Here is a 24290-nt window from a genome sequence, read left to right as displayed (position 1 = left end):
TTTTTCAAAGTTCCTCTTGATGTCATGTAAGTGTAAAATAAAAAACAAGAAATGTGTTTCAGTTTTTGTTATATCTGCCAGGGACACAAATTCTACGATAGTTGAAGAATCACCAGAATCGCTGTTTTGAACTCTGTGTTTTCAGTAAAGTAGTGCTGCAGAACAAGACAGATAATCAGAGTGAGCCTACTCACCGGTGTGAATGTGGTATGAGTGAACAATGGTTTCTGTACAAGCTTTGGGTATCGATAGAAAAGCGCTAAATGTAAACTATTATTATTACTCTTATTTACTCCTAAACCATCTGGCTGTTTCCTGATGTGTCCTGTGAAAATGGCCATCATGTCCTTGGTTCTGTTATTTGTTTTTCAGCCTTTTCAGTTCAACACCCACTCTCACCAAGATCGTATTAATTTACGTGACCACCAGCAGCTTAATGGATTTAAGCTGTTATGACCATGAGTATCACTTGATACAAACTTGTATCATGCAAATGCACGTCTTTGGCACGTTATCTGGCCGACACATACACATTCCACCTCACACTTTACCAACACTCTCTTCATCGCATGAACGTCCTATTAATTCACACATCCACCAGCCTAAATACACCAGCTGCTTAATGTGCAGCACATATTGGATAATCAGTCAAAACAGTCACAGTCAGTCGGTCAATGTTTTAAGTTTTGTGCTTTCATCATAAAGTGTCAGTAGATGACATCTATCAAACATATGACTTTCTCACCATACGTACAGATACTTGTTGTTTTAAACTTGGTCAAATTAATCATTAGTTAAGACTAGCAACCCTGCAAAAGATCCACAGAGATCATAGACAAGCACAGTCTTATCTGTCCAGGTTAACACTGTGCGTATAAACTAAATCACCATAAAATAAAATAGAGCCACAGAGACTGTACATTCCATGCCATTCTCAGTCTATCATGTAGGTTTTGTATTTCCTACGTCTGGAAAAGCAAAAAGAGGAGACCGCACACATCAGCTCCCTTATGTGCAGATTTATTAGCACATCAGTAGTAACGTTTCGAGCTCATAGCTCTTCATCAGACTAACTCATACACATTAGACGCCCCGCTTTTAAACCTGCCCCCGAGGGTCACATGGTGAGTCACATGGTAAAGGGAATGTATAAATCAAAACCCATCTTGTGCAAAACCAAAACATACAAAAATAGTCAAAAACACTCCATCATAATTAAATTGACCAACACCTATCAGGCCGACTGGCCGTCATACAGATCTAATGAATTAGAGGCGCCTCTAGTAATAGGATGGCTAATTTTCAAAGTCTAGGACAAGGTTATCACATTATTAATATTCTAAACATTTTAATCATGTTTAAAGATTTAACATATTTTAAAGTTCAATTATCTATAACCTTGAGCTAGATAAGGAACAATCCAACCACAAAAAATGGAAAAGTTAAAGCAGAAGTAAGCGATCCGGTCGTTTTGGCTAATGCTGCGTTCCAGGCAGGCTTTTGAAACCGTAAATTACAGCTTCAAGTCACAACTTACGACTTTGTAGCGTTCCAGGCAACCCACTCGTGTTTTTCCGACCTGTTTTACCTGTGAAAGTCACTATAACGGCCACTCGTAACTTCCGACCCGTGAACTCGTACCAGATCGAACTGGTACGACTTCACGGGTCGGAAAAACACGAGTTACGGGTTGCCTTGAATGCACCATAACAGTCCTCGTCCCTACGTCACCACATTCACGGCGTCCCTTGGCTGCACACACAGCCCTGCATGCCGTTCTCTCTCCTCATTGGATAAAAACTGTAGGATACGATAAATATTTTCTCCTCGGCTCAGAGCAGAGCAGAGTGACTGACAGACCCGTGTTTCAGTCCAAACACTCTATGTATGTGATTGCTGTCGGAAGATATAACTATTTAAGACTTATATTAAAGCAGATATCAGTGGAATGTTTTTGTTAATATAGGCTGCTACACAGCAAAGATGCTGCAGGAATGGCAGGAAGAACAAGAGAAGAACATCAAATCACGATCTTTTCTAAACATGTTTAAGTATTTGAAGACATTTCTAAGTAAGAGATCGGTGATGGCTGCTGGAGCAGTGATCTTTGGTGTGCTCATCTCAAAAATGATGAAAATCAAAGCAGAAGTGCACTCTATCCTGTGACAGGCAGAATAATTAAAGGTTTTGATTAATGTAATAAAATAAATTAATTTCCCAAACCACAGGATGACGTCCTGAAATGTCTTTTTGTCAACAAACCAAAGACATAATCAGTTTATTGTTGTAAAGGAACAAATCGATTATTCGATCATCAAAATAGCTGACGAATAATTTAACAATTGATTATTGTTCGATTAATTGTTGCAGCTCTACTGTATAATACAACCCACCTCCATTTGCTACTGATTCTGCAATTTCAATGTTTTCCTGTGTGTTTGTTCTTTCTCACTTTGCACCTCTCCACAGGATCAACACACCTGTCCTCAAAGATGAGTAACGAAGCCGCTCAAGTGAATCCAAACAATGGAGGTGGTGAGTTTGACCCCTGAGATGCCACGAAGCACAATTAAATCACACCATTATTCTGTCAGTAAAACCATATTCTATTACATCTCCATTACTAGTTATAGAAATGAGTGCTGACCCTCAAAATTTAGAGATGTAGAGCAGATGCCCCATATATAGAGGCCTCGCTGCAGTTGGCCCCGGTTTGAATACCACATGTCATTCCCCCTCTCTCTGCCTCCCCATTTCCTGTCTCTCAACTATTCTATCAAATAAAGGCAAAAAACATACTCACAAAACAAGACCTGAAGGCTTTGCAGATCTGCTGGGAGAATAAATGACACAGTAAAACATGATGTTTCATTTTCTGATGTCTACAAATGTACATCTAATTATTTTTCATTGTCAGAATGGATGATTGTCCCTCTGGGAAAAACTGGAGGTGGGAAAAGCAGCCTGGGTAACACCATACTGGGAGAAGATGTTTTTACAAGAAGCTGCACTGCAAACTCTGAAACAAGAGAATGTCAGAGAGAAACCAGATCTGTTAATGGAAGAAGAGTCACTTTGATCGACACTCCTGGTTTCTTTGACACACACAGGTCTCAGGAGGATCTGGCCACTGCGGTTTCAAGGTGTATCACAGAATCCGCTTCTGGGATTCATGGTTTTCTCATTGTGCTGAAAGTGGAGAGATTCACAGAGCAGGAGAAGCAGGTTATTGACAGGATAAGAAAGTGTTTTGGTGAGGAGGCTTTCAGACATGCTGTGGTTGTCTTCACTCATGGTGACCAGCTCGATGAAGAAATGACAATTAATGAATATGTTGGTCAGAATGAGATGCTGCGTGATCTGCTGCAGAGGTGCAGGAATCGGTGCTGTGTCATTGATAATAAATACTGGAGAAACAACCAGCACAAATATAGGAACAACGAAGTCCAGGTGGCAAACCTACTAAACACAATTCAAGGCATGGTAGAAGAAGAAGGTCTCTACACCAATCAGATGCTACAAGTAATATCGAGAGTAAGACAACAAGTGATAAGGTGGCTCAGACGGTTATTTCCACGTTTGTCAGTGGAAGAGAACGTAGAGACAGCAACAATAATTGTCTCAAATCTTCTCAAGAAATTAGCTGGTGTTACCACAGGAGCCCTGTTGGGAGCTCTGCTTGGTGTGCCAGTGATGGTTACATTAGTTGTCAAAGCCGTAGCACGAGCAGGAATGGGAGGATGGAGGGAAGCAGTAAAGGCCTCAGTAACACCAGAGAGAGCCTTCATAGAGATGTCAGCGGCCGCAACAGCAGCAGCAAGAGGTGCACCAAATGAAGCTCTGTTAACCGCAGTTGCAGAACTCGCTGGAGCAGCAGCCGTTGCAGCTGAAGCAGCAGTAGCAGGAGCAGCAACAGCAGGGGCGGTAGTCGGAGGTTTTATTGGATATGAAGAAGCTGGTCAAGCAGGTTCAGTCAGGGAGGCAGTAGTGAACACAGCTAGGGCTGTTTTGAAAAGGGCTCACAATGTGATAGAAGAACCAAATCGTTTATAGAAACTGATTCTTTACACTCGGTAGAAAGGTTTTTTTGTTGTTGTTTTTTTTCCAAACAGAAAGTGTTTTTGAAAGAAATATTTTCATATACAAAAAGCTTGTTCACGTCTCTTTTTTTTATACAAAGTTAATATTTAGGTAAAGGATTAAACATGTTGTTCTTACAATAAAAATACTTTTCAACTGGTCAGATACATTAGCTCTTAGAAATCAGGCTTGCTTTGACCAACTTGCTAAATTGGTGTCTCTGGGAGATGGGAGAAAAGCTGGAAAAACGTCTTTGTTGTAGTATGTGTTCACTTTGTCATTATGCACTCACTCTTTTTACATGTGTTTATGTACTTTATTATCTTTTGAATCACCTCCCTGATGTTTTTTTTCATACATGATTATCATAAAGAATGAAGTGAAATAATGTCTTAAAATCATTTAAATTAACACAAATAGAGGGGTATCATGTAATGTATTATGTTTATGGCTGACTGGGACATGGGTTTGTTCAATTATTTGCAGAATCATTTTGAACCTGTATGCATGTTCAATCTGAGAATTGTGTTGCCGTGATCAAGACAGACTGAAAAATAAAAGTGGAAAAAAGAAAATCAAACATCAAATACCACCATAGTCCTGGGAGTCACAACAATTGAGTTAATAACCCACAAGTCATATATTATTTCATCTACTTAAGATAATTCAATACATCATCCAGATATTGACGGCTTCTCATTATTCTTTGTCACATATACAGCTTATGTGATTTTCTATAAGATTTACTTCTTTTTTTTTACGAGAGATATAGCCATGCATGTTCTATCACTTTTCTTTAACTGTAAGAGAGAGCAGTAAAACCTGTATTCTTGTAATGGTCTCTGTAATAAACATGGAGTATTCCACGAAGCAATTCTCTTATTTTCTTTGTTTAAACTCCAGCCTAATCAGATGCTATTACAACAATAATAAAGGATGACATTTCTTGTATATTTTGGGGTCTCTTAACACATGCCACCACAGTATGATCACACGCACAGTCAATTTTTGCACATTTCCTCAGAAACCAAACAGATAAATATGAGCATGGGAGACATCAGATATGTTTTGTTCAGAACAGAGATGAAGACTTGATATTAACGTTATACTTTGTGTGTGTGTGTGTGTGTGTGTGTGTGTGTGTGTGTGTGTGTGTGTGTGTGTGTGTGTGTGTGTGTGTGTGTCTTTCCACTCCTAATATGTAAACAAAACCCTGTGTTAGCTTATTTGAGGGTTCAACAGGAAGTCAGAGCAACCAAGTCAAATAGAAACTGAAACTATGCGCAACAGGCAAGCAGCCACTTGGGAGTGAAGACGGAGAACAAGCCACGCAGTCCGTGTCACTCTCGACTCTCGACACTGTGTCAACTTCTTTCTTCACACCATGGATGGTGAGTTACATTTACTTATGCCACTCATATTGTGAACACCGAGTGAACTAATATATGACGGAAAATCATTTACAGAGCTAAACTGTTCACGGGGCTGCAACATACCTCTCTCCCTCTCTATGTTTCTCTCTCTGACTCACGGTCTAAACTGTCCTTAAACTGACTAACTAGTGCTGCAGAATAATTATAAGACGTAAAATCGGGGTTTTAGGTCGACCCAGTTGAAGTTTTGGTGCGAGTGCGGTGCGGGTCACAGACGGGGACGCAACAATACCGAGTGGTGCTGTGGGCCATAGCCAACAGCAACATCACAAGAAACGAAATTCCTCGGTCTAACTTAGCGCTCCTCTCCAGGCTCGCGCACAGCACACTCCCGGGTCCCATGCCAGCTCCCGCCCCATCTCTCCAAAACAACTCATTGTCATGGGAACAACAATGACTGACAGGCTTCTTAGCCTGTAAACTGTAGGCTATGCCAATGCCACCTTCATGAACGTAGGGAAAGCTAGTTATGACCATGAGTATCACTTACTTACTGTAATACAAACTTGTATCACGCAAATGCATGTCTTTGGCACGTGACACATGTGTCGGCTAGATAACAAACGTGCCACACTCCACCTCACACTTTATCAACAATCTCTCGTTGCATGAACGTATTAATTCACACATCCACCAGCCTAAATACACCAGCTGCTTAATGTGCAGCAGATATTGGATAATCAGTCAAAACAGTCACAGTCAGTCAGTCAATGTTTTAAGTTTTGTGCTTTCAAGTATCAGTAGATAACATCTATCAAACACATGACCTACTCACCATATTTTTACTGTATGTAGGCTACAGATACTTGTTGTTTTAAACTAGGTCAAATTAATCATTAGTTAAGACTAGCAACCCTACAGAGATCATAGACAAGCACAGTCTTATCTGTCCGGGTTAACGCTGTTTGTATAAAGTCATTAACAATCACCATAAAATAAAATAGAGCCACAGAGACTGTACATTCCATGCCATTCTCAGTCTCAGTCTATCATGTTGGCTTCATATTTCCTACGTCTGACACTTAATAGGTATGACATTTTTAAAGACATTGTTGGGTAAAAAAAATATTTCAAACTATTTTCTCCTAATGCCAGACGCATCATGGAGGATCATCCTGCTTGGAAAAAGTGGAGTTGGGCGCAGCAGCCTTGCCAACACCATATTTGGAGAGGAACTGTTTACCGTCAACCACGGTACCAGCTCTTCAAAGAGAAAATGTGAAGCTCAAACTGGATCCATCAATGGACAGAAGCTCACTTTGGTCGACACTCCTGGGTTCATTGATCCAGACAGGTCTGAGGAGGAACTGAAGCCTGAGATACTTGGATGTATCTCTCAATGCTCTCCTGGGCCTCATGCTTTCCTTATTGTACTCAAAGTGCAAACATTCACAGAGCAGGAGAAGGATGTCATCACTAAAATCTGTCAGTACTTCTCTGAGGAAGTTTTAAAATATGCTGTAGTCGTCTTCACATGTGGCGATCAGCTCATCAGGGAGCGAAGATTGAAGAGTTCGTCAACCAGAACAAAGATCTGAGTGATCTGATGAAGAAGTGCGGTGGTCGGTGCCATGTTGTTGATAATAAATATTGGAAAAACAAGCAACAGGATGAATACAGGAGCAACCAGTTCCAGGTGACACAGCTGCTCAACACAATAGAGAAGATGGTGAAAAACAGAGGAGGCTGCTACACAGCAAAGATGCTGCAGGAATGGCAGGAAGAACAAGAGAAGAACATTAATCCATCATCACCATCTTTTCTAAACATCTTTAAGTATTTGAAGACATTTCTAAGTAAGAGATCAGTGATGGCTGCTGGAGCAGTGATCTTTGGTGTGCTCCTCATTTCAAAAATGATGAAACCCAAAGCAGTAATACACTCTATCCTGTGACAGAGTAATAGAAAGTGATCATCTTTGCCACTAGATGTCACTCTAGACCACCATCTCCTCTGGGCTTGTCTCAAACATTGCAGTGTCTCACTTTGAGCATTATGGCACTGTTTATTGCTGTTACTTTGTGCTTTGCTATAAATGCTACAAGTTTAGCAAATCACTCATTTTCTGTTGAGTTTCTTTTTTGGAGACAAACATGAAAATTAGAAAAGTGAAAAACTGAAATAAGTGATGTGAAATCATTTCCAAGTTAATGGTTGTTTCTGGATTTCTCATGCTTAGTTAAAACTCTCCACTCTCTCTGTTGAAAAATGTTTTTGGAAAATAAATAATCAACAAATAAAAAAAGCTTATTTCTCATTCAAGTTCTTGTGTGTGTTTTTAATAGAAACTCTTCTCAGCATGGAAGGATGGTTTTGCTTGTCTTTTGTCAATGTTAGTACTTTTTCATATTTTTGGGCAACCTAGGGAAAATACTGTAGGCCTATGTCTGAATACATCCATGAAATGAGTGGAAAGGACTCACCACTAAACTGTGGTCAGCTCAAACTCAGTCAATGTAGGCCTATAGTTCAAAAATATGTGGATTTACAGGCTTCGCTTCTAATCGTCTCCTTTAATATTATAGACATTTGGGGCGTCGTTTAGCTCAGTGGGTAGAGCAGGCGCCCCATATAGCCCTCGCTGCAGCGCCCCGTATTGCCTCCCCATTTCCTGTTTCTCTTGACTGTGCTATCAATGAAAGGCAAAAAGTACATCATAAAAATAGTATGGACACTTGTTGATATTAGTCTGGTGTTACTATGCTCCATAATATATTCATGTTTTATTGCCCTGATGTTCAGCTGTCAACATGGGTTACACATTTTGTTGGTCCCTTTCTATTTCTGTACATTTCAGCATAAATGTTCACCAACAGTTGTGGTCCTTATCCATGGTGTAAAAATATTAAGATAGTCCATGCAATTTTACCTACAGACTATTTCTATCTTTTTAGTAATAAGTGTTTTTCCTTTCATTGTAATTTTTGAACACCGAGGACCTTTGTTGTCCTAACACTCATACTGATATGTTTTTGTTGTTGTTTCTTTTAGAGTCAAACACAAGGAGAGTTGTCATGTTGGGAAAAACTGGCTCAGGGAAAAGCAGCTTGGCCAACACCATATTTGGAGAGAAACTGTTCAAGACCAGTGACAATTTTAACTCAGAAACAAGTCGATGTGAAGCACAAACCAGATCTGTCCATGGAAGAAGCCTCACTTTGATCGACACTCCTGGTTTCTTCGACACAGACCAACCAGAAGAGAACCTGAAACCTGAGATACTGAGGTGTATCATAGAGTGCGCTCCTGGGCCTCATGCTTTTCTCATTGTGATGAAAGTGGAAAAGTTCACAGAGCAGGAGAAGGCTGTCATCAACAAAATTATTAAGTATTTCTCTGAGGAAGCTTTTAAGTATGCTGTCGTTCTCTTCACTCATGGTGACCAACTCCCTAAAGGAAAGAAGATTGAGGACTTTGTCAACCAGAACAAGTCTCTGAAAGATCTGGTGAAGAAGTGTGGCAATCGGTGCCATGTCATTGACAATAAATACTGGAACGGAAATGGAGAAGATCAGTACAGGAACAACCAGTTTCAGGTGGAACAGCTCCTGAAAACAATAGATGAGATGAAGGGAAACCAAGGAAGGTGTTACACCAATGAGATGCTACAAGCAGTGCAGGAGGAAATCAAGCAAGAAGAGGCAAACATTAGAAAGTCACCAGGAAATATGTCAGGGAAAGAGATCAGACGACGGGCTAAAGCCAGTGTATTTAATAGATTTTGGATCAGAGCAGCAGGTGTTGCAACAGGTGCATTGATAGGAGCTCTTTGTGGTGTAGCAGTGATGGTTGCAGCAGTTTATACAGGTTTAAAGATGTCTGCAAAGACTCCACATCTGAAAAAAGCTCTAGAATTAACATTAGGAGCAGCAGCAGCATTAGCAGGTGGAGGGTCATCGGGTGGAGCAGCAGCAGGAACAGCAGTAGCAGCTGGAGAAGCAGCAGCAGCAGGAACAGCAGTAGCAGCAGCTGGAGAAGCAGCAGGAGCAGCTGCAACAGGAGGAGGTGCAGCAGGAACAGCTGGAGCAGCACTTACAATTGGAGCTGCTGTATTAGGAGCAGGGGCTGGTGGTGTTCGAGGATACTATGCATCCGAGGAGGCAGAAACACCGTGGCAAGCTGTGAAGATGACAGCAGGGGCTGTCAAAGATGACGCCCTGTGTGCCTACAATAGTACAGTTGGATTGTTTGACAGAATTCTACATCCACAGTCAGGACAGGATGGAAAGCCAAAATGACTTGCACATTTTGAGGGCTCATGATTAAAACATCATATCTCACAGTAAAAACTTGCTATCAGCTACCTTTAATCCATCACTTGATTATGTTTATTCATATACTGGATAATAAAAATGAACAAAAAGCTAAGCTATATAAAAATGATTGTCACTGTTGAAAACTAACATCACATTTTTTGTTTGTGCTTTCTGGCTGAATAAAAGTAGATTGTACTCTTTATCAAAAAGGTTAATAGTTTTGATCATAATGATAAACAATATTGATGGTAACAAGCTCTGATGTTGCTGTACAATTAATGTACTATCATCACTGATGTTAAATTAATAAAGCAGCATAGATGTGTAACATGGGACATCTGAGTGTACTTTATGTCTCTTGTTGTCTTAAGTTTTGCACCACAGCAGGGTTTCTTCCTCTTTAATTTCTTGTTTGAGTATGGGGGAGGGGATGAAATCCCAAAATAGCCCCCACCCTTCAACTGGCACATCAAATTGAAAGTGAAAGCAGAGTGAGAGCAGAGGAGAAAGGACATGGGAACACACGGAACTGGTAAGGCTAAATGGTTATTCTCTCTTAACTTGTCTGTCTTTAGACGACAGGGGTTGTTAGGTTAAGGTCACGTCTTCATTAGCACTGACTGCTGTCTTTCAATCTGCAGTTACTGAAATCAATTTAGCATTGTTTTTTGTGTAACATGGCAGCCAAGAAATAAAACCAAAGCCCTTTAACTGTTTGTGTTGTTAAGGTCCCACAGACACAGACACGGATCACATGCTGATTGTGGGTAGAAATAAATCACAAAAACGACCGTGAATTTAGTGTTAGAGGAAAGTGAAACCGTAAACACTAAGAAAACACCAAGCTGTGATGTGTAGCAACCTCTAGATGGCAGCACACAGCAACATCAGCTAGAGTAGGGATCTTATAGCTCTCCAGTTGCTCAGCGTACAGAGACAGGAATGCAGCATCAGGGGTAAGTGAGGGTGAGGAAATGTGATGCTGCGCTTCAGGACAATCCCACCCAGGAGTTTCAAAGAAAACAAAACAGAAAGCAACTGGACTTAGTTGCTTTCGATTTAAATGTCTTTGAGATAACTATGACCTGGACAAATGAGAATATTCACAGGCTTATGCCACCCAGGAGGAGGCATTGTTTTTTTTTCAAGCTTACGCACTACTCTATCGTTAAAGTTAGACTGTCACAGGATGAGTTTACAACTTATATCTGCAGATATCATAATGAATGTGTATGAACTTTTGCGTTACAGGACATAATGTGAAGTTATACTCTTAGACACTGTGAGACACCTTTGTTGATGTAGGCATGAATAAATCCATTCAGTATGTAAAGCAAAACTGCAGACAAAAAGTGTGATTAATGATACATTCATTTATCTCCTCCTATGCAGACAGACTCTGAGTGATCTGATGAAGAAGTTCAACAGCTGGTGTCACCTCACTGATAATCAATACTAGGGGGAAAAAACAAAACAAAAAACAACTACTCCAGCATCAGCAAAGCTACACAGCTCAACACAAGATACGAGATGGTGATGGTAAACAAAGACATGGCTCCAGAGGTGGGAGGTGGGAGCAATGGGGCTGACAATGTCTTCAAGAACACGTGCATCAAACTAACAGGCCCTTCAGCAGAAAAATTAGGGGAAGCTTTCTATGGGCCAGGTATCGTAGTTTTGCAGGAAATAAAGGGGGTAGAAAAAGGAGCAGCAGATGCAGAAGACCCAGAGAACAGCAAAGAGCTCATCATAAACAGAATTGTCAGAGGAGCTTTGATGCAACCACCGCCAGGACACAGAGCTGCAGAAGGAGGTGAACAAGTTACTGAGAGAGAAGGAGCCATGGCAGGAGTTAAACCAGCAGGTAAAAAGTGGCACATGCTTGAACAAAAATACTGTTATGATAGTTATTTAGCATCATATAAACCAGTGTTGACATTATTATAGTGAGGAAATGAGCCGAGGCAGTGCTGTTTGATGTTATTTACTGTTAATCACTTTGCTCCCCTAGTGCCACCAACCAGAATCATCGCAGGAACATCTGGAGTTGGGAAGACCATTAAAGGTAATGATTTACATATTTGGACCACAATTCGTTGATGAAAAACGACAGAGCCTGAAGTCCAGTTACTGTTGTAGCTCTGTGAGACCATTTAGTTGGACAACCGTCTACAATAGATGCCTTTATGCTGCCTTTCAGCTTGTTAGGATACAGGACCTTTTTCTGGTTGACCTAAGAAGTTCAATTTAGTAAAACTGAATATTTTATCTTCAATTCTTAATTTCAGTCCTGTAACAAGACTGTACAGGACACATAATTGCAATGAATATGTTGTAACTGGAAAAACGTAACTATTATTATTATTTTTTTTAACTTTTCCCATGTTCTCCTCTAGTGCTAAAAAATTTCAGGATTGTCCTGCTGGGAACAAAAGGAGCTGGGAAAAGCAGCCTGGCTAACACCATCTTTGGAGAGGATGTGTTCAAGATACATCACACTCCGATCAGTGGAGCAAGTGAATGTCAGACAAAGTCCAAATCTGTTCATGGAAGAAGAATCACTGTGGTTGACACTCCTGGTTTCTTTGACACTGACAGACATGAGGAGGAGATGAAGACCTGGATCACAGGGTGCTCTCCTGGACCTCATGTTTTTCTCATTGTGCTGAAAGTGGAGAAATTCACAGAGCAAGAGAAGGATGCGATTGACAAAATGTGTCAGTTGTTTTCTGAGGAAGCCTTAAAATGCGCTGTGGTGGTCTTCACTCATGGTGATCAGCTCCCTGAAGGAATGAAGATTGAAGAGTTTGTGGGTCAGGAGAAAAGTCTCAGTGATCTAGTGAAGAAATGTGGGGGTCGGTGTCATGTTGTTGATAATAAAAATAGTAAGAACCAAGTGGCAGAGCTGCTCAGCACAATAGACAAGCTAGTGATAGAAAACAAAGGGGGCTACTACACCAACAAGATGTTGCAAGCAGCAGAGAGGGAAACAGAGGAAACCGGCAACAAAGAATCAGTAGGTAACATGCCAGAAGGAGAAACCAGCAAAACCAAAAACAAAAGTGTGTCCAAGAGTATGTGGATCAAACTAACAGGCCCTGCAGCAGAATCAATGGTAGAAGCTTTCTCCAGCCCAGCTGTCGTAGTTTTGCAGAACACCGCAGGACCAACAGATAGAGCAGCAGAGAAAGTGCAGGCAGGGAATGAAGCCAGAGAAGGAAAATATTTGAAAGATATAAAAAGAACAGTGGAAGAAGCAACAAAGATAGAAGACAAAGAAGGAGATGAAAATGAAGCAGCACCAAAAATACAAGATGAAGTAGCAACAACAACAACAGGAAGAGAGGAAGATGAAGAAACAGCGGAAACAGGAGAAGATGCAGCAACAGATACAGAAGAAGTAGATGAAAGAGCCGAGGAATCCAATGAAAAACAAGCAACTGCAACAAAAAAAGACAAAGTGGCTATGACAGCTGCATCAGAAACAAAAAAAGTAGCAGGTAGAGCTTTAGGTGGAGCTTCAGCAGCAGCTTTAGGTGGAGCTTCAGCAGGAGCAGGTGCAGCCGGAGGAGGAAGTGCCGCAGGTGCAGCAGCAGGAGGTAGTGCCGCAGGTGCAGCAAGAGGAGGTAGTGCCGCAGGTGCAGCAGCAGGAGGTAGTGCCGCAGGTGCAGCAGCAGGAGGTAGTGCCGCAGGTGCAGCAGCAGGAGGTAGTGCCGCAGGTGCAGCAGGAGGAGGTAGTGCCGCAGGAGGAGGTAGTGCCGCAGGTGCAGCAGCAGGAGGTAGTGCCGCAGGTGCAGCAGCAGGAGGTAGTGCCGCAGGTGCAGCAGGAGGAGGTAGTGCCGCAGGTGCAGCAGGAGGTAGTGCCGCAGGTGCAGCAGGAGGTAGTGCCGCAGGTGCAGCAGGAGGAGGTAGTGCCGCAGGAGCAGCAGGAGGAGGTAGTGCCGCAGGTGCAGCAGGAGGAGGTAGTGCAGCAGGAGGAGGTAGTGCCGCAGGTGCAGCGGGTGTAGTAGGTAGTGCAGCGGGTGCAGCAGGAGTGGGTAGTGCAGTAGGAATATTTGTTGGAGGAGCTTTTACAGGAATAGTAATAACTGCCATAGTAATAGTAACAGCAGTAGTAGACATTTTTAAAAATCCACAGTGGGCTCTGAAAAAGTTTTTCAATTACTTATTGACAAACTATTCCAGATGTGCAGGAATCATATTGCTGGTGGTCACCTTCTTCTTGTTGTTGTTGTTATCATTTTGTGTGAAAGTACCAATTGCTGGGACCATTCTGTTATGGTTTGGTGTATTAATAATGTTGTTGTTGTCAGTGGCATTATTCCTGTTATTATAGGAGAGTGTAGCTAAATGTACATTTCACAACAACAGGACATGAGCCTTCTCTTCATTCAATATCACCAAATTATTTTTCTGCTTTTATGAGGAACATAACTTATTATAAACAACATTTACCTTCAGTTCACAAAACAAAAAGTTGTTATTACAAGAAAGTGACAAATGGACAATGGATAAAAAAAAATGAAGCATTGAGTGAATATAGAGGTGATTGTGACAAGAAGGCTGAACTGGAAATAGCTTCTTTAATATCTATTTGTTTTCTTGCATAACATTTATTTAAAATATACATTTGCTGTGTTTGACTCTGTTTTATATAGTCTATCTAGGTTACTCAGCATGTGCACTAAGTGTGTATTCTTCAGATTCATACTCCATTTGATTTTCTGTTAAAAATAGTAAAATGTAGTTGTTACTTTTTTTCTCCTGTTCATAAAACCATGTCAGACAGCCTGGAAGGGTCCAATGACAATAGGTGTCTAGCTCTCATTTTCTTTAGCTTGGTAATTGCATCATATATAGTACAGTAGTATCACCTATTGGCCTTGACTTTAACCTGTGATTCATCAGCTATAATTTTAATCCATTTGTTCAAGGTCACTATACTTATTTTTCTGTAAAACTACTCCTTGCTATTACAATTACATGATGTGGATTTAAGTGATAAATTGTGAAATAATCAGTGTTATGTGATTTTTTTTTCTCTCTTAAACTTCTGTAAATCAAATAAATAAATTTCATCACCCTTAAGTGTCTCCTCAGTTGTTGTTTTTTTTTTTTTTTCAAAATCACCGACTATGAGGCTAAAGCCCGAGGAGAGATGTGAACTATAACTGACAAAACTCGCCTGAAAAGAGAAGGAAGAGAAGGAAAGAAAAAAAAGTGCAATGGAAGCACTGCAACCACATCATCTCACCCACATCATCTCACCACTAGAGGGAAGTTTAACACTACAGGATGGACAGGTGATCAGTGTTGGTGAGGGAAACACTCATGTACGTGAAATATTATTTTATAATAATAATAATAATACATTTGATTTATAACGCACTTTTACAGGTGCTCAAAGACACTTTTCAATCAATTTTGAATGAACAGTTGATAAGGAATAGTACACCATAAGTGTTGATTTGATAACCATTAAACAGAGTTCTGTACAGAAAATTATAATCATATGCTTTATGTTATAATCCTCGATAACAGAAAATTCAACTTTTACACGACATTGAAATTTGAGCCAAAGCTGTTACAAATAAAAGTTTTTACATCTCTCACATATGACCACTTTTTTCTTACTCACTGAAAAGAAAAGTGAAACAAAACTAAACAAAACATGTTCCAGGAACTTGGGCTGTATTTGACTAAAGCGATAATTATCATACCAGTGTTATGTGTCACCATGGAACCAAATATGAAAATAAGAGACATGCAGTGCATATGTCAGGGCACTTAGACAAAGAAACTTCAATTTCACGAGCCAGACCAAAGGACAAGGGAAGAACAAAGTCACATCACTGGGTCTAAATCTGTTATTTTCAGTCATTGTCATCAGACATGGAAGGAATAGAAAAAGTTTTTGGGTAAAAAATGTAAATGTTCCCTACTGTATAAAGGCATGCTTTGATGAACTGAAGACTTGGATGACTCACAATTGTCTGCAGCTAAAAATATTGAAAATGTAACCCTATGGAATAGGATTCACAGCTGTTGAGTTGTTGTGCTCAGCAAAACCTGAAAACACATTTATAACACAACTCTCCATTTCATACAGAACAAATATGAGGAAGAAAAGATATGATTTACTTTTTATAATGTACTTGTTTGTTAGTTGTTGTTTTTTTCCGCATTTTCCAAAAAGTGATTGGCGTTATGACTATATGTTATGATAAAGTACAGTAAAAACAGCACTGAATTAATTACTTGTCAAATATAAGTTGTTTTTTTTAACAATAAGTAAATTAAAAATTTTTTAAAAAATCTATTAATTTCAGAAAAGGGTTAACTCCTTTATCTTGTCATGTGTGTCTGTATGCTAGTACAAGTATTCAATTACACAGACTATAATAACCGAAATAATTCTGGCAAAACTAAACAAGGCAATTACCGTAAATGGCAACAGACATCCTTGTTATTCCGGTAAGTCAAGCTTTGTTGGGCTGTAGATGTGCCCTGCCACACCTGTCTTTGTTATGAGCCAACTGATCTGTAGAAATGAAGCAGATGGATCTCTGTTGAGGTCACTGTGTGCCTGTGTGTATGAGTGTTAAAATGTTAAAATTGTAAGTGTAGCTTGCTGATTTATACATTTTGTCGCTTGCATTGATAAATTGAGTCTTTGAGTCACCCACAAATTATTTCTTTTAGAGATAGTATTTTTCTTGGATGCTTTAAATATGAAGATGTACAAAGACTGACAAAAGGAAATCAAAAAGTAAAATCATCCATCAAAGAATTCATTTAAGGAAATTCACACACTAAAAACGTAATATTGGAAATAAACGTTTCTGTTTTTTATTTGTTGATTAATCAAATTATTTGTTCACAGACAGTACGTATTAGGAGTGGAAGCCTATTTCAACATTTTGCTGATACAGGTTGATATGGTTGTTTTCTTACCCCAGATATAATTTTTTGTCCGTTTTAGTTTTCAGTTGAATAAAGGTCACACATAACATGACAATAGCCGTGTTTCCACTGCAGGAGTTCCTGGTAAAGGGAGGGGGTAGGAACTTCTACAGGAACCGTCCTCTCACTCGGCCCTCTCAGTGGTCGTGTTTCCACTGCAGAGTCGGACCCCGCGGCGACGTCATGAGTTTCGATCGCCGCTTAATCGCTGTGCGTGTTTTTTTTTTTTTTTTTTTTTTTTTTAAACTTTTGACGGCATTGTTTTGTGGCGTGATGGATCCCCAGTGTGTCGAGGTGCGCTGATATTTTCATTTCGCCGCGATGACTCAAACCCCCTCTGAATCTCCTCGGTGCTGTAGACTGCAATCAATGTCTGCACCTCATCGTCGGTCCATTTGTGTACATCTTCCTGCTGTTTTCTTGTTTACAGCGGTGTCTGCTAGGCTAATGCTCCCCTTCTGCTCCCCCTTTTAAAAATGCCGGTTGTTTTGGTGCTTTCTGGTAGCGGCAGAGCCTGCTCTAGCTTTAGCCAATCAGCGCCGGGTTAACCTCGAACCCCACCCAGGAGCTTTTCAGGGCCGAACGGAGTACCTACCCTGGAGTAGGTACTCCGTTGGCCCCCGTAAAAGTTCCTGTAAATGGCCCTGTGGGGGAGGTTCCTGCAGTGGAAACACGCACCAACGGGGCTGGCCCCGTAAAATTACCCCGAAGTTCCTGCAGTGGAAACACGGCTATTGATCTGCAAAGAATAAGTTAAGAATTTATAATTTAAAGCAGAAGTAAGTGATATATTTGTGTTAATATAAGTCTTAAATAGTTATATCTTCCGAAAGCAATCACTTACATAGAGTGTTTGGACCGAAACACGGGTCTGTCAGTCACTCTGCTCTGCTCTGAGCCGAGGAGAAAACATTTATCGTATCCTACAGTTTTTATCCAATGAGGAGAGAGAACGGCATGCAGGGCTGTGTGTGCAGCCAAGGGACGCCGTGAATGTGGTGACGTAGGGACGAGGACCGTTATGGTGCGTTCAAGGAAACTCGTAACTCGTGTTTTTCCGACCTGTGAAGTCATACCATTTCAATCTGGTACGAGTTCACGGGTCGGAAGTTACGAGTGGCCGTTATAGTGACTTTCACAGGTAAAACAGGTCGGAAAAACACGAGTGGGTTGCCTGAAACGCTACAAAGTCGTAAGTTGTGACTTGAAGCTGTAATTTACGGTTTCAAAAGCCTACCTGGAACGCAGCATTAGCCAAAACGACCGGATCACTTACTTCTGCTTTAACTCACCTTCCATTATGGATTGGATTGCTTGATCGGTGTACTTGGATTCCACTTTGTCTTTCTGTCTGTGAATTGGTTTCAGTGTGTCTTTTGGTCATTGGGTCTTCTTTTGATGAATGGGAATTAAAAAACAAAAAAATACTGGTTTATTGGATTTTCATTTTGAAATACACCAAATAAAATTGAAACACAAAGCATTCTTCTTTTTGAGTATCAAAGAACAATTAACTAAGATTTAAAAACAGTTTGATTTTCATGTTCAATTTCATATAACAAAAATAAAATCACTAGACGACAGAAACAAAAAAACAAAGGTTTTTTTTATATTCTGACACTGGTTGTCTATAAGGCCAGTTGTTAGGGCCTGGGAATGGGACGAGATAATCTTAGGCAGTGACAAGTTTTTATGACGGAGACAAAGTTTCGCATCTGGTTTGTCTTGATCTTCAAGTCTTTCTCTGGGGTGTAACCTATTTAAGGTTATTTTTAATAACAATGTTGAAAAGGTCAGGACACTATATTACATTTCTTGCTTTCAAATCATTGTTTGTTTGTTTTCATTGGCCTGGCTGCTTAATTTCTACAGATCATCTACAGATCATAACCAAGACACGTGTGTCTCTAGTCCAACAAAGCTTGACTTCCCAGAATAACAAAAAAGATGTCTCAGATGTCATGTAATTTTTGTTTCATAATCTGTGTAGATGAAGACATGTATCAGCTGTCTGTACTGTACTGTATTTTATAACTAAGTACTTATCACTATTGGGAAACAGTACAGTACATTATAAAAAGCAGATCAGATATTCATCCAAGCTTCAGGTAATCAAAGCATTCCCTTAAAGGGGACATATTATGCAAAACTCACTTTTTCATTGTTTTAGTATGTGTATTTGCGTATCCAGAGTGCCTCCTCACCCCTTAAACGTAAGTTTTGACAACTAGCTAGGTCAACATTTTGTAAACTGCCATAGTAAGAAAATGTGTCTCTTAACAAGCCGTTTTAATTTTCACCCGGCTTATTACATCACAAGCCGGGTGATGTGAATATTCAAGTCCTCGCTCCCATGGTTACCTCAGCTACCAGAGCGAAGATTCTAAACCGACCATTTAGAGCAGGGCTGTGAAACTGGTGTGTAGAAAACCCAGCTGTGCGCAATCTTTTGTTTTTTCTGACCAAAGCATGTTACTAACATTACTTTTAGACATCAAGGTACCATGTTAAGAAGCAGAAATGAGCATAATATGTCCCCTTTAATGGAAATGTAAGTTTTCTACTGTGAAACCATTTTTTGTCCCTTCCATGTCCGACAGTGACTGAAAATATTAAGTGTACCCATTGATATGACTTTTTTCTTCCCTTGTCCTTTGTTCTGGTTCATCAAATTTACATTAAGTTGGGTTTCTTTGTCTAAGTGCCCTGACATATGCACTGTATTGCCTGAGACAAAAATAGTCTAACTTCCTGGAACATGTTTTGTTTAGTTTGGTTTCACTTTACTTTCACAGATGGTTAAAGTCAAGGCCAGTACGTGATACTACTGATGCAATTACCAGGGGACAGTTCTCCATTCCACACCATATTTGCGGCGCTCTTTGGCGTGGAGCAGAGCGTCTCTGAATGCAGCGGAGGCAGCTCCGTGACACTATTGTGTGTAGGCTGACTACCTGTGAGTGCCCGCGGCAGCGCCGCTGCTCGTTGAAAACAGCTGTGATAACGTGATTTCAGGTCCAGAAACGTTTGTAATATCACGGGAAAAAGTCGCTAGATTTGTCGCTAGTCGCGTTTCGGCTACAAAAACCCACCGAACTGATCTGAAACCAGCCCAATTTTTATCCACCCGCCCAAACCCATTTTTTCCCGCAAAATAGATTACAAAAACGCCCATTGGGCAGGAAACCACCCAATCTGGCAACACTTCTGCAAACACTTTGCCCACAGCCAATAAAAAAGAGGAGACGGGACAAATGAAAAAGCGTATTAACTCAACGTCGACTCCTCCACAACTTGATCCATACCTGTTTTTTCTTTTTAATGGATTTGGAGCAGGTAGCTGCTTTTAAATGTTAAATTCGCTTGCCATACTAGTCACATTGCATTATAGATACTGTATCTTGAATGAAAAATCCAACTTTTCAAAATGTAATTACTACTTGTCAAAAATATGTTGTTGATACCTAATTAAATCCGCTTGCCATCAGGGGCGGAGTGGGGCACCAAAATCTACCGGGAAAATTCTGACCGCACCGGCCCACGATCGGCCCAACCCCCACCCCACACACACACACACACACACACACACACACGCACACACACACACACCATTTACATATTTCTGTACCGCTCACCGCTCAAACAGAGCTATGTGTCATTCCATATGGCAAAATATATGAGTGCCAGAAGCAAAAAAAAAAAAAAAAAAAAATGTGGGTGAAACAACTTAATTGGGGGTCTGGGGGTCCTCCCACATAAATTGGCTACACCATTTCCCATATTCTGGTGCATTTTAACACATTGTTAACTTACTTTTATCTAGCTAAAAGAAAGAAAGAAAGAAATTACAGAAACACAGAATGTGAAAGAGTGCCTCCCGAGCAGATTTAGCCTACTTAACACTGCTGACCATAACATTACATCCAGTCATGTTTACTCCTTTATTTCCCCCTCTCAACTACTCTACTCTGCTTGATGTCTGTCTGATTTTACTGACAGCGCGCTGCAAACGCCACGGTTTGGGGTCTTGTCCTACTCACCAACATGCTTCGGTGCCCATGGAGAAGACAGAGCAGCTGCTGCTGTGATGTGAGAGGTTCCGGCTCGTAACGGTACCGCGGTCCGCGTACCGACGCGCACTGGCCCACTTACAGTAAAGCACGGACTGTGTTGTCTTGTTAAATTAATATAACTTATAGATAACGTAACACACGGGCAGGACTGATAAGGTTTGCTGGTTGGCTTCCGTGAGTCGTTCTGTTTTTAGCCGTAGCCGCTAGTTTAATAACTTTCACAGTGATAGGCTAATGCATTTCCCATTTCCCATGAGGCTTTGCACCATTCTACATTAGTTTAAGAACAAACAAACAAATTAAATTGCTGGTTATTTTATATTTTGTGGTCATGAAAGTTCTGTAACATTGAACAAAAATAATTAGATAAAGATAGGAGGCTAAACAAAAATAATTTAGTAGGCTGGATTGATGAGAGTCTGATTCACTACCGCAACCATGAGTGAGAGGTAGAGAGACATGAAGGGGTACAAATAATGGTTGGACGTTTTACATAGGTGTAGAGGTAAAGTTCGGAGATTTTCTTGGGGGCATGTAGTTACTTTTAACTCGTGAGCACCACACGGCCACGCAGGGCAGCTTGCGGCCGGCTCCCTTGAGTTTATTGCCGCCGGCCGACCGGGAAATCTCCCGGTCCTCCCGATGGCCACTCCGCCCCTGCTTGCCATACTCACAGAGTATGCACTCAAGTTGAGCCTGGCTCAACCTCCATTGGCTGCGGTAGCACATACACAATGAATGGGTTTGCCGTTGGTCACCTGCGCTTTGCACATTTGGTGTGAAATGGGCTTAAATAAGAACAGGAAATGACTTCTATAATATCAGTTTATTTCTTTTGCATAATATGTTTTGAGGAAACATGCACATTTTCTGTGTGTTTTCTTTTTCATTTTTGTCAGTTTCATTTTATTTTCCATTCATTTTAAATAAAACAATTAAATGACCCTACTATACTCACTCCCTCAGATCTAGGACTAGGGGAGCCTGTGCCTCAAGATATCTGAGATTTGCCTGAAGATTGCATTTGAGAAACCAGCTACCATAAATTCAAATCAAGTGTAGAACAACATGGTATACAGCTCCTTAAAGGGGTGACGATTGAGGAACTTTTCAGTCAGAATAACAATCTGAGTGATCTGGTGGAGAAATGAGTGCGGTATGATACAATATGTCAGTGCAAAGTGAATGTTTACCTCAATCAAAAAAAAGAAAGAAGAAGAAACAAGGAGAAACATTACAGCATGAGAGCATGATGACATTCCCCTTTAGTTTGTCCAGAGAGTAATATCAGTGAGATCTCTGCCATTGCACCACACCACACACGTCAATGAGGCACGAAACACATATTGTACATGCCTCAGATTTTTTGATACTTGTTCTTTGCTGATAATCAGTTTATCAATGCAAGATACAGTAGTCTTGATACAATCACTCCCACATATAAATTAATGTGTTTTAAAACCACTGCTTTCTACTACTGCCACTGAGAAAATAGAATAAAAGAATATGAAAATAAAGCTGCCACACTCTGAATCAAAAAGGTAAGATGTGACATGTTTCCTGACTAGCAGCCCAATGTAAGAAGCACTTTTGGGGCATCTACTCCTCCCAGTATTTTGTGCCTTCAGGCAGAAACGGGCATATTTACATATTCATCAAGGCAATCACACTAAATGGATTGCATGTGCTATTTTGCCCGTTTGAGAGACGCAATCCTCGGTGCGCCCGGTTAGTAGGTTCCACAAGTGTTTGCGCATGCAATCACGTTTGCACACGTTTTAATACACGCAAACCTTATCTGGCCCTATGTACAGTATATTGTGATGCATGAAGGCAGTCAAGCAGAGACGGTGGAGGGAGCAGAGTGGATGGTGAGGTGCTGAGACAGAGCTGGGTATCATCAGTGCGGTGGAAATTGAGACCGTGGTGACGTATGATCTAGCCAAGGGGGTGTAGGTAGACGAGGATAGGACCAAGCACAGAGCCTTGGGGGACACTGTGGTTGACTGGGGCAGGGGGGGAGGAGGTGCTGTTAATGGTGACAAACTAACTTCTGGTTATGGCGGCTTAGGGTTAGGACCTATTATTCACCAATTATTCATGAGACCGCAAACAGTTTAAACTTCACATACCGGTAGCCTACTTGAAACGGTAGAACATCAAACAATGGTGACAAACTGAGATCGGTTGGATAGGACTGAAACCATGTAAGGGCTGTACTGGTGATGCCAAGGTGATGGGATAGGTGTTTGAGGAGGATTGTGTGGGAAACAGTGTCAAAAGAGAGGTCGAGGAGAATGAGGATAGGCGGTTAATGGTGGTGAATAGTGTCCTGGGGTGGATTTGCTGTGAGCCGATGTAACAGCATATCATTTCACGGACCATCAGTGTTTTTCCAGTTTTTCTTGTACAAAAAACAAGAAAACAGACAAACAACATCACACTGAACATCACCACTGCTCACAGAGGACCTGATTGGTCTAGTGCATGGTTTAAATTGTTCCTTAAATGAAATGATGCTTACTAAAAAAAAGGCACTCCCTCCAGAACACCCTTAACAGTGTTTACTTGGTTAGTTTCCTTTACAGACCTGTCAGATCAGTTCAGTTGTTGAAGTTGTTCACGTGATCGGAAAACCCCGTGCAAGTGCTTTGCGGAACACTACCTTTCTCTGGGTGTGGTTTGTTAGACTGAGGGACAACACTTACTCTTGACGGCTCATACAGTTTGTGTCTCATTCTGCTATCGCCCAAGCAGTGAAACACACACAAAGACTTAAGACTATCTACAAGAAACAATCACACAGGCACTTTCATCATTCTGCGGTTATCATGTCTGACAACAATGCTGGTAAGTTGTGTTCTTTTTTCTTTTTTCGGGAAGTTGTGCTCTTCTACCACACACACTTAAAAAAAAAACTCTATTTAGACTTGAGGATTGTCCAACTGGGAAAATCTGGAGTGGGGAAAAGTACATGGATTATAGCAAAAAAAACAATAACTTCTGACTGAAATTTTTTTCAGGCTAAATCATATGCTCCCGTTCATTTACGCTATGCCACCCTTTGAGAGTGGTTCCTTTTTTATGCCACACAGTTGCTTCCCAAATATTTTCATATAAAAAGGAGTATAGTGTGTAGCCCCCCCACTCAGCGTTCCTTCGTCCGATGTGCATAAATTGTCGTCATTTCTTGCCTTGTATTTAAAAGCCCCAGTATGTAACTTGGCTTTTTATTGGCAAAAATCAAATATTGCTTTCATAAATACGTATTTCAATAAAGTCGAATCACACCTGCATACAAATGAAAGCTTTCTCGTACCTTAGAATGAGTTGTTACAAGTCGTTTTTAAATTTGTGCTCTCATCATAAGGTATCAGTAGGTAACGTCACGTGTAACCCGAACCCACCCTGATCCTATCAAACACATGACCTACCAACCATTTTAAAGATCACATGGGGTAAAAAAAAAAAAAAAGACCAAGAAA

At 40.7% G+C, this 24290-nt stretch overlaps 2 protein-coding genes and 1 pseudogene across 3 annotated transcripts; all 3 read left to right on the top strand.

Moving 5' to 3' along the window:
* Positions 1–2486: 2486 nt before the first annotated feature.
* LOC311001910 (GTPase IMAP family member 4-like) lies at positions 2487–4053 on the top strand (the record flags this gene model as incomplete). The annotated part of the gene is made up of 2 exons (XM_083993088.1): positions 2487–2535; positions 2918–4053. The coding sequence occupies exons 1-2, from the start codon at positions 2493–2495 to the stop codon at positions 4051–4053; spliced, it is 1179 nt and encodes a 392-aa protein (XP_083849214.1). The 5' UTR covers positions 2487–2492.
* Positions 4054–5402: 1349 nt separating this feature from the next.
* On the top strand, positions 5403–9931 carry LOC311001909 (GTPase IMAP family member 8-like; annotated as a pseudogene). Its single transcript, XR_014596506.1, has 4 exons — positions 5403–5471; positions 6609–7403; positions 8330–8334; positions 8505–9931. The product of XR_014596506.1 is annotated as a GTPase IMAP family member 8-like (transcript).
* A 2167-nt stretch (positions 9932–12098) lies between these two features.
* LOC311001908 (uncharacterized protein) lies at positions 12099–13776 on the top strand (the record flags this gene model as incomplete). The annotated part of the gene is made up of 3 exons (XM_083993087.1): positions 12099–12103; positions 12182–12884; positions 13306–13776. 3 exons carry the CDS (start codon positions 12099–12101, stop codon positions 13774–13776), a joined length of 1179 nt encoding a protein of 392 aa, XP_083849213.1.
* Positions 13777–24290: the final 10514 nt, after the last annotated feature.

Source organism: Trachurus trachurus (genome assembly GCF_905171665.1).
Source record: "Trachurus trachurus genome assembly, chromosome: 18".
In the NCBI taxonomy this organism is placed as follows: domain Eukaryota; kingdom Metazoa; phylum Chordata; class Actinopteri; order Carangiformes; family Carangidae; genus Trachurus; species Trachurus trachurus.
This window is presented reverse-complemented; position numbering and strand designations above follow the sequence as displayed.